This window comes from Haliotis rubra, unplaced genomic scaffold, assembly GCF_003918875.1.
Source record: "Haliotis rubra isolate DU_JTF1 unplaced genomic scaffold, ASM391887v1 Scf89, whole genome shotgun sequence".
Classification (NCBI taxonomy): Eukaryota; Metazoa; Mollusca; class Gastropoda; order Lepetellida; family Haliotidae; genus Haliotis; species Haliotis rubra.
In genome coordinates this window covers 909,296-921,957 of record NW_025767623.1, presented here as the reverse complement: position 1 = coordinate 921,957, position 12,662 = coordinate 909,296, and the positions used below count along the sequence as shown (strand labels likewise).

At 45.1% G+C, this 12,662-nt stretch overlaps 1 protein-coding gene across 1 annotated transcript in view; it reads right to left on the bottom strand.

The window, feature by feature from the left end:
* The window catches only part of LOC124263617 (cubilin-like), a 49,173-nt gene that overhangs the window by 13,352 nt on the left and 23,159 nt on the right, over positions 1 to 12,662 (bottom strand). The window contains exons 8-10 of the mRNA XM_046698267.1: positions 6,500 to 6,584; positions 4,974 to 5,092; positions 1,840 to 1,965 (exon numbers count right to left, since the gene is read on the bottom strand). Coding sequence (XP_046554223.1) covers positions 1,840 to 1,965; positions 4,974 to 5,092; positions 6,500 to 6,584 — 330 coding nt within the window. The remainder of the gene's footprint in view (positions 1 to 1,839; positions 1,966 to 4,973; positions 5,093 to 6,499; positions 6,585 to 12,662) is intronic.

Here is a 12,662-nt window from a genome sequence, read left to right as displayed (position 1 = left end):
TGTATGACAGGTATAACACACACCATGTGTATGAAAGGTATAACACACTCCAGATGTACGACAGGTATGACACACACCAGATGTATGACAGGTGTAATACACACCATGTGTATGAAAGGTGTAACACACTCCAGATGTATGACAGGTGTAACATACACCAGATATATGACAGGTATAACACACACCAGATGTATGACAGGTATAACACACTCCAGATGTATGACAGGTATAACACACACCAGATGTATGACAGGTATAAGACACTCCAGATGAATGACAGGTGTAGTACACACCAGATCTATGACAGGTATAACACACACCAGATGTATGACAGGTATAACACACACCAGATGTATGACAGGTGTAATACACACCAGATGTATGACAGGTATAACACACACCAGATGTATGACAGGTATAACACACGCCAGATGTATGACAGGTGTAATACACTCCAGATATACGACAGGTATAACACACACAAGATGTATGACAGGTATAACACACTCCAGATGTATGACAGGTATAACACACACCAGATGTATGACAGGTATAACACACTCCAGATGTATGACAGGTGTAATACACACCAGATGTATGACAGGTATAACACACTCCAGATGTATGACAGGTATAACACACACCAGATGTATGACAGGTATAACACACGCCAGATGTATGACAGGTGTAATACACACCATGTGTATGACAGGTATAACACACTCCAGATGTATGACAGGTATAACACACTCCAGAGGTACGACAGGTATGACACACACCAGATGTATGACAGGTGTAATACACACCAGGTGTATGACAGGTGTAACACACTCCAGATGTATGACAGGTGTAACATACACCAGATATATGATAGGTATAACACACTGCAGATGTATGACAGGTGTGTCACACTCCAGATGTATGACAGGTATAACACACGCCAGATGTATCACAGGTATAACAGACGCCAGATGTATGACAGGTATAACACACAACAGATGTATGACAGGTATAACACACGTCAGATGTATGACAGGTATAACACACAACAGATGTATGACAGGTATAACACACGCCAGATGTATGACAGGTATAACACACGCCAGATGTATGACAGGTATAACACACAACAGATATATGACAGGTATAACACACACCAGTTGTGTGAAAGGTATAACACACAACAGATGTATGACAGGTATAACACACAACAGATGTATGACAGGTATAACACACAACAGATGTATGACAGGTATAACACACTCCAGATGTATGACAGGTATAACACACACCAGTTGTGTGAAAGGTATAACACACAACAGATGTATGACAGGTATAACACACAACAGATGTATGACAGGTATAACACACAACAGATGTATGACAGGTATAACACACAACAGATGTATGACAGGTATAACACACTCCAGATGTATGACAGGTATAACACACAACAGATGTATGACAGGTATAACACACACCAGTTGTGTGAAAGGTATAACACACGCCAGATGTATGACAGGTATAACACACACCAGATGTATGACAGGTATAACACACAACAGATGTATGACAGGTATAACACACACCAGGTGTATCACAGGTATAACACACACCAGATGTATGCCAGGTATAACACACAACAGATGTATGACAGGTATAACACACAACAGATGTATGACAGGTATAACACACTCCAGATGTGTCATAGTGCGGGGTAATAATGATCAGAATATATTTGTGCGCTTTGAGCAAGATATGAGGCCGTGAAAGTTTCTTATAAATATTCTACATTTTTATTATTATCATTATACTCAGTGTTACTCAGACCAGACTTACCAAATGAAGCAACCCTGAGAAGGAATCTCTCAGATGACACAGTTCTCAGCCTGAGGTCAGGCCCGGTACTCAAAAACATGGGTTTGGGCATGCAGGTCTTGGAGATGTTTGTCGTCCCTGTCGCACCTGACAATACAGAGCAAATGGAGGGTGTGATGAATATTGGTGATACCTTTGGTCTGTGTGCTCCAGAGTTGCGTCTGGTCTCCCTGAATGTCTGTCTATTCTCTAGGCATCTATGTTGCTGTATTCTCTAGGGATGTATGTTAACTGTATTCTCTTGGCATCTATGTTAACTGTATTCTATAGGCATCTATGTTAACTATATTCTCTAGGCATCTATGTTAACTGTATTCTATAGGTATCTATGTTAACTGTATGCTCTAGGCATCTATGTTAACTGTATTCTCTAGGCATCTATGTTAACTGTATTCTCTAGGCATCTTTGTTAACTGTATTCTCTAGGCATCTATGTTAACTGTATTCTCTAGGCATCTATGTTAACTATATTCTCTAGGCATCTATGTTAACTGTATTCTATAGGCATCTATGTTAACTGTATTCTCTAGGCATCTATGTTGCTGTATTCTCTAGGCATCTATGTTAACTATATTCTCCTGTAATGTATGTTAACTATATTCTCTAGGCATCTATGTTAACTGTATTCTCTAGGCATCTATGTTAACTGTATTCTCTAGGCATCTATGTTAACTGTATTCTCTAGGCATCTATGTTAACTATATTCTCTAGGCATCTATGTTAACTGTATTCTCTAGGCATCTATGTTAACTGTATTCTCTAGGCATCTATGTTAACTGTATTCTCTAGGCATCTATGTGAACTGTATTCTCTAGGCATCTATGTTAACTGTATTCTCTAGGCATCTATGTTAACTGTATTCTATAGGCATCTATGTTAACTGTATTCTCTAGGCATCTATGTTGCTGTATTCTCTAGGCATCTATGTTAACTATATTCTCCAGTTATGTATGTTAACTGTATTCTCTAGGCATCTATGTTAACTGTATTCTCTAGGCATCTATGTTAACTATATTCTCTAGGCATCTATGTTAACTGTATTCTCTAGGCATCTATGTTAACTATATTCTCTAGGCATCTATGTTAACTGTATTCTTCTAGGCATCTATGTTAACTGTATTCCTGGTGGGCATCTATGTTAACTGTATTCTCTAGGCATCTATGTGAACTGTATTCTCTAGGCATCTATGTTAACTGTATTCTCTAGGCATCTATGTTAACTGTATTCTATAGGCATCTATGTTAACTGTATTCTCTAGGCATCTATGTTGCTGTATTCTCTAGGCATCTATGTTAACTATATTCTCCAGTTATGTATGTTAACTGTATTCTCTAGGCATCTATGTTAACTGTATTCTCTAGGCATCTATGTTAACTATATTCTCTAGGCATCTATGTTAACTGTATTCTCTAGGCATCTATGTTAACTGTATTCTCTAGGCATCTATGTTGCTGTATTCTCTAGGCATCTATGTTAACTATATTCTCCTGTTATGTATGTTAACTATATTCTCTAGGCATCTATGTTACACTGTATTCTCTAGGCATCTATGTAGCTGTATTCTCTAGGCATCTATGTTAACTATATTCTCCTGTTATTTATGTTAACTGTATTCTCTAGGCATCTACGTTAACTATATCCTCTAGACATCTATGTTAACTGTATGCTCTAGGCATCTATGTTAACTATATTCTCTAGGCATCTATGTTAACTGTATTGTCCAGGTATCTATATCAACTGTATTCTCTAGACATCTATGTTAACTGTATGCTCTAGGCATCTATGTTAACTGTATTCTCTAGGCATCTATGTTAACTATATTCTCTAGGTATCTATGTTAGCTGTATTCTCTAGGCATCTATGTTAACTGTATTCTCTAGGGATCTATGTTAACTGTATTCTCTAGGGATCTATGTTAACTGTATTCTCTAGGCACCTATGTTAACTGTATTCTCTGGGCATCTATGTTAACTGTATTCTATAGGCATCTATGTTAACTGTATGATCTAGGCATCCATGTTAACTGTATTCTCTAGTCATCTATGTTAACTGTATTCTCTTGGCATCTATGTTAACTGTATTCTCTAGGAATCTATGTTAACTGTATTCTCTAGGCATCTATGTTAACTGTATGATCTAGGCATCCATGTTAACTGTATTCTCTAGGCATCTATGTTAACTGTATTTTCTTGGCATCTATGTTAACTGTATTCTCTAGGGATGTATGTTAACTGTATTCTCTAGGCACCTATGTTAACTGTATTCTCTTGGCATCTATGTTAACTGTAATCTCTAGGAATCTATGTTAACTGTATTCTCTTGGCATCTATGTTAACTGTATTCTCGAGGAATCTATGTTAACTGTATTCTCTAGGCATCTATGTTAACTGTATGATCTAGGCATCCATGTTAACTGTATTCTCTAGTCATCTATGTTAACTGTATTTTCTTGGCATCTATGTTAACTGTATTCTCTAGGGATGTATGTTAACTGTATTCTCTAGGCACCTATGTTAACTGTATTCTCTGGGCATCTATGTTAACTGTAATCTCTAGGAATCTATGTTAACTGTATTCTCTTGGCATCTATGTTAACTGTATTCTCTAGGAATCTATGTTAACTGTATTCTCTAGGCATCAATGTTAACTATATTCTCCAGTTATCTACGTTAACTATAATCTCCGGTTATGTATGTCAACTGTATTGTCTAGGTATCTATGTCAACTGTATTCTACAGTTATGTATACTAACTTTATTCTCCCGTTATCTCTGTCTGTATGTATTCTCTATGTGTGCATGGTAAATTTGTTCTCAAGTAATTTATGTTAACTGTATTGTTTTTGTACAGATTCTGCAGAAAGTCAATATTTGACCTTACATGTATATGTGTTGTGTATATATTTCACAACACGGTGAGTGAGTGAGTTTAGTTTTATGCCACTTTTAGCAATATTCCAGCAATATCATAGCGGGAAATACCAGAAATGAATTTTACACATTGTACCCAAGTGGGGAATCGAACCCGGGTCTTCGGCGTGACAAGCGAGCGCTTTAACCCCTTCACAATACAGTGTATTGATAAAGTACACTCACCTTCCAGTACTTCAACAGGGAATGGACTGTTACACGGGACGTCTAGTCCTGTTGTGTTGCTGATGACAGTGACCCGAACCGTAGTGCCTGGTGCCAGCAGGGTCTTGTCACAGTATACCCTGGGGGTCAAACACGGATTACAGTGGTGAGTGAGTGAGTGAGTGAGTGAGTGAGCGAGCGAGCGAGCGTGCGTGCGTGCGTGCGTGCGTGCGTGCGTGCGTGCGTGCGTGCGTGAGTGAGTGAGTGAGTGAGTGAGTGAGTGAGGTTTTACGCTGCTTTTAGCAATATTCCAGCAACATCACGGCGGGGGACACCAGAAATGGGGTTCACACATTGTACCCATGTGGGGAATCGACCCCGGGTCCTCGGCGTGACGTGTTAACCACAAATATACCCCACCACCCCTCAGCTTACAGTGGGTTGGGCAGGATTTGACCTTGACCTCCATAACAAGGGGTCCAAAGGATTGGTTGTTGATTGTTGTTTAACGCCGCACTCAGCAATATTCCAGCTTTATAGCGACGGTCTGTAAACAATCGAGTCTGGACCAGACAATCCAGTGATCAACAGCACGAGCATCTATCTACCCAACTGGGATACGATGATATGTGATGACCAGGTCAACGAGCCTGACCACCAGATCAGACAGATTAGACAGACAGTCAGACAGGATGTTATGTTCCAGACGCTTCTTTGCGTTAAAGGACCATTATAGACAGATTTCCGCATAGTAAAGAGAAGGCTGAGTGGTGGGATTTCACACTATCCTACCCAGAGTTTCATGTGGCCAGCATAGTACCTCTGCCACAGCCCAGAGAGATGAGTGACGATCGGTGATCGGTTTTACTTTTGACGGGTCTACACATCTAATTAACTTCTTTGAAAGAATGAGTTACTTTCACTGAGAAAATATTCTAAAACGTTTCACACTATTTCGATTTGCGTAGGGATCCTTTGTTTACATAGGCTGTGCGGTTCGACGTGATGTCATCCAAGCCCACTTGAGGGAAGCAATGCAGTCACTTTGATGTGTAAATATGTATTGTTATAAACCCTACTGTCGCAGTTGTAGAAAAAGTTGTTTACATAACAATGTAAAACAACATGAGGAGCGCACCGAAAAACTTGCATTAAGGCCTGCCCCTTCTGACTTACAAGTATGTGCGTTTGTACATAAACAAGAGAAAGGTCCGGTCACGTGATATGCAAATTAGCCTATGGCAGTGATGGTAGGCTGAGTCACCACTGCGGTGGAGTGTGGGTGAGAGGTGAAATTGGGTTTAACATCGTGCTTGAGAATATTTGCTTGAGAATATTTCGCTCATATGACGACGTGCATACTTGTGTATGTGTATGTGCGACTGCTTGTACTAGCCCAGACTGAAGCTGGTTTTATAGTGCTAGCCCACTGAGGTACCATGCCGCAGTGAAGCATGAATACCCCACTCAGACACATTATACTGACTCCGAGTTGACCAGTCCTGCGGCGGAGTGCGGAGTGTCCGTATCCATATGGGTGTACCTACCCTGAAGCTCTCATGAAGTTGGGATACCAAATATACGACGACATTGGTCCTATCGGGAAGTTGGCCACAGCGGCACAGTCGGGTACTGTAATCATAACATAACAATTATAAATCTACATTTGTATCAGGTGAGTAATAATAATATGATTGGCAAGATTCAGGAAAAGCATGCTAAGTATGCGGACCTCGCCTTTGAAATGTCTCGCTTGCATCCCAAATACACTGTCTCAGGCTCCCCATTGTTCTCGGTGCCCTTGGTTTGGTACCTCTTGATCTCCTGGCGCAGATCAGGAGAGTGCTCGGGTTCTCCACCGGAAGCACAGCCCATCTGACACTCTGGGTAATGCAGAAGGCTGCAGTGTTGGGGAGTCTACATATTCTCCGGAAAGTTCTTGGTGGGTTCGACTAGGTAGCGTTTCCTGGGAGAAGTCCCATTCGCTGTCTGGGCTGCGAGTAGAGGGGGCAAGGGCCCCGAACCCTCTTTGCTGCATACTATGTTTAATCTGTAAAACATAATAATAATAATAGAACTAGTCACTTGTATGGCGCCCTTTCCATGAAAGATTGCTCAAGAACGCTGATCACTGGTAGGCTTTGCAAAGTGATGCGTTTTGAGTTTTTTGTTGGAAGGAACTGAGTGTGGTAACGTTCGTGATGTGGAGAGAGTTCCACAGAACTGGCCCTGATTTCTCAGAAGGCCATTGAGTTACTCAGTCACTCAAAGGCCCATCAAGTGATTCCCGCACCCACTAACACGCCATTCTGCTCGCTCCCTCCCTCCCTCACTCACCTCACTGACTCACTAATGTTTCCACGCTAGATTTGTCATGCTATCTCTGTGGGTTAGCACTTTAATACCTGGATTAGTCCATACTAGTTCAGGCGGACATGCACGCACGTACAGACTCACAGGCACAGACACAAACTCATCCACAGACACACCGACGAATCCACTCACTCACCACATCAAACTCACATACTAACATACTTGTCACCAACCCACCTTAACCAACCCACCCATCACCGCCAACATCGGACCCTACTATCATACTGACATACCTGTCACCAACTAACCTTAACCAACCCACCCATCACTGCCAACATCCGACCCTACTCCCATACTGACATACCTGTCACCAACCCACCTTAACCAACCCACCCATCACTGCCAACATCCGACCCTACTCAAATACTGACATACCTGTCACCATCCCACCCATCACTGCCAACATCGGACCCAACTATCATACTGACATACCTGTCACCAACCCATCATAGCCAACCCACCCATCACTGCCAACATCTGGCCCTACACCTGTCACTAACCCACCTTAACCAATCCACCCATCACTGCCAACATCGGACCCTACTATCATACTGACATACCTGTCACCAACCCACCTTAAGCAACCCACCAGCACTGCCAACATCGGACCCTACTCTCATACTGACATACCTGTCACCAACCCACCTTAAGCAACCCACCAGCACTGCCAACATCGGACCCTACTCTCATACTGACACACCTGTCACCAACCCACCTTAACCAATCCACCCATCACTGCCAACATCCGACCCTACTCTCATACTGACACACCTGTCACCAACCCACCCATCACTGCCAACATCGGACCCTACTATCATACTGACATATCTGTCACCAACCCACCTTAACCAACCCACCCATCACTGCCAACATCGGACCCTACTCTCATACTGACACACCTGTCACCAACCCACCCATCACTGCCAACATCGGACCCTACTATCATACTGACATATCTGTCACCAACCCACCTTAACCAACCCACCCATCACTGCCAACATCGGACCCTACTCTAGTACTGACACACCTGTCACCAACCCACCCATCACTGCCAACATCGGACCCTACTATCATACTGACATATCTGTCACCAACCCACCTTAACCAACCCACCCATCACTGCCAACATCGGACCCTACTATCATACTGACATACCTGTCACCAACCCACCCATCACTGCCAACATCGGACCCTACTATCATACTGACATATCTGTCACCAACCCACCTTAACCAACCAACCCATCACTGCCAACATCGGACCCTACTCTAGTACTGACACACCTGTCACCAACCCACCTTAACCAACCCACCCAGCACTGCCAACATCGGACCCAACTATCATACTGACATACCTGTCACCAACCCACCCATCACTGCCAACATCCGACCCTACTCTCATACTGACACACCTGTCACCAACCCACCCATCACTGCCAACATCGGACCCTACTATCATACTGACATACCTGTCACCAACCCCACCTTAACCAACCCACCCATCACTGCCAACATCGGACCCTACTCTCATACTGACATACTTGTCCTGTCACCAACCCACCCATCACTGCCAACATCGGACCCTACTATCATACTGACATATCTGTCACCAACCCACCTTAACCAACCCACCCATCACTGCCAACATCGGACCCTACTCTCATACTGACACACCTGTCACCAACCCACCCATCACTGCCAACATCGGACCCTACTATCATACTGATATACCCGTCACCAACCCACCCATCACTGCCAACATCGGACCCAACTATCATACTGATATACCCGTCACCAACCCACCCATCACTGCCAACATCGGACCCTACTCTAGTACTGACACACCTGTCACCAACCCACCCATCACTGCCAACATCGGACCCAACTATCATACTGATATACCCGTCACCAACCCACCCATCACTGCCAACATCGGACCCAACTATCATACTGATATACCCGTCACCAACCCCACCCATCACTGCCAACATCGGACCCTACTCTCATACTGACATACCTGTCACCATCCCACCCATCACACTGCCAACATCGGACCCTACTATCATACTGATATACCTGTCACCAACCCACCCATCACTGCCAACATCGGACCCTACTATCATACTGATATACCCGTCACCAACCCACCCATCACTGCCAACATCGGACCCTACTCATGCCTGATATACCCGTCACCAACCCACCCATCACTGCCAACATCGGACCCTACTCTCATACTGACACACCTGTCACCATCCCACCCATCACTGCCAACATCGGACCCTACTATCATACTGATATACCCGTCACCAACCCACCCATCACTGCCAACATCGGACCCAACTCTATCATACTGATATACCCGTCACCAACCCACCCATCACTGCCAACATCGGACCCAACTATCATACTGATATACCCGTCACCATCCCACCCATCACTGCCAACATCGGACCCAACTATCATACTGATATACCTGTCACCAACCCACCCATCACTGCCAACATCGGACCCTACTATCATACTGATATACCCGTCACCAACCCACCCATCACTGCCAACATCGGACCCAACTATCATACTGATATACCTGTCACCAACCCACCCATCACTGCCAACATCGGACCCTACTCTCATACTGACATACCTGTCACCATCCCCTTAACACCCATCACTGCCAACATCGGACCCTACTATCATACTGATATACCTGTCACCAACCCACCCATCACTGCCAACATCGGACCCAACTATCATACTGATATACCCGTCACCAACCTGTCACCAACCAACCCACCCATCACTGCCAACATCGGACCCAACTATCATACTGATATACCCGTCACCAACCCACCTTAACCAACCCACCCATCACTGCCAACATCGGACCCAACTATCATACTGATATACCCGTCACCATCCCACCCATCACTGCCAACATCGGACCCAACTATCATACTGATATACCCGTCACCAACCCACCCATCACTGCCAACATCGGACCCTACTCTCATACTGACACACCTGTCACCATCCCACCCATCACTGCCAACATCGGACCCTACTATCATACTGATATACCCGTCACCAACCCACCCATCACTGCCAACATCGGACCCAACTATCATACTGATATACCCGTCACCAACCCACCCATCACTGCCAACATCGGACCCAACTATCATACTGATATACCCGTCACCAACCCACCTTAACCAACCCACCCATCACTGCCAACATCGGACCCAACTATCATACTGATATACCCGTCACCATCCCACCCATCACTGCCAACATCGGACCCAACTATCATACTGATATACCCGTCACCAACCCACCCATCACTGCCAACATCGGACCCAACTATCATACTGATATACCCGTCACCAACCCACCCATCACTGCCAACATCGGACCCTACTATCATACTGACACACCTGTCACCATCCCACCCATCACTGCCAACATCGGACCCTACTATCATACTGACACACCTGTCACCATCCCACCCATCACTGCCAACATCGGACCCTACTATCATACTGATATACCCGTCACCAACCCACCCATCACTGCCAACATCGGACCCAACTATCATACTGATATACCCGTCACCATCCCACCCATCACTGCCAACATCGGACCCTACTATCATACTGACACACCTGTCACCAACCCACCCATCACTGCCAACATCGGACCCTACTATCATACTGATATACCCGTCACCAACCCACCCATCACTGCCAACATCGGACCCAACTATCATACTGATATACCCGTCACCAACCCACCCATCACTGCCAACATCGGACCCTACTCTCATACTGACACACCTGTCACCATCCCACCCATCACTGCCAACATCGGACCCTACTATCATACTGATATACCCGTCACCAACCCACCCATCACTGCCAACATCGGACCCAACTATCATACTGATATACCCGTCACCAACCCACCCATCACTGCCAACATCGGACCCAACTATCATACTGATATACCCGTCACCATCCCACCCATCACTGCCAACATCGGACCCAACTATCATACTGATATACCTGTCACCAACCCCAACCCACCCATCACTGCCAACATCGGACCCTACTATCATACTGATATACCCGTCACCAACCCACCCATCACTGCCAACATCGGACCCAACTATCATACTGATATACCCGTCCCACCAACCCACCCATCACTGCCAACATCGGACCCTACTCTCATACTGACACACCTGTCACCATCCCACCCATCACTGCCAACATCGGACCCTACTATCATACCGATATACCCGTCACTATCCCACCTTATCACTGCTGATATACCTGTCACCAACCCACCCATCACTGCCAACATCGGACCCAACTATCATACTGATATACCCGTCACCAACCCACCTTAACCAACCCACCCATCACTGCCAACATCGGACCCAACTATCATACTGATATACCCGTCACCAACCCACCTTAACCAACCCACCCATCACTGCCAACATCGGACCCAACTATCATACTGATATACCCGTCACCATCCCACCCATCACTGCCAACATCGGACCCAACTATCATACTGATATACCCGTCACCAACCCACCCATCACTGCCAACATCGGACCCTACTTCATACTGCGACACACCTGTCACCATCCCACCCATCACTGCCAACATCGGACCCTACTATCATACTGATATACCCGTCACCAACCCACCCATCACTGCCAACATCGGACCCAACTATCATACTGATATACCTGTCACCAACCCACCCATCACTGCCAACATCGGACCCAACTATCATACTGATACTGATATACCCATCACCAACATCCACCTTAACACCTGTCACCACCCACCCATCACTGCCAACATCGGACCCAACTATCATACTGATATACCCGTCACCATCCCACCCATCACTGCCAACATCGGACCCAACTATCATACTGATATACCCGTCACCAACCCACCCATCACTGCCAACATCGGACCCAACTATCATACTGATATACCCGTCACCAACCCACCCATCACTGCCAACATCGGACCCAACTACTATCATACTGTCGACACCCACCTGTCACCATCCCACCCATCACTGCCAACATCGGACCTCACTATCATACTGACACACCTGTCACCATCCCACCCATCACTGCCAACATCGGACCCTACTATCATACTGATATACCCGTCACCAACCCACCCATCACTGCCAACATCGGACCCAACTATCATACTGATATACCCGTCACCATCCCACCCATCACTGCCAACATCGGACCCAACTATCATACTGATATACCCGTCACCAACCCACCCATCACTGC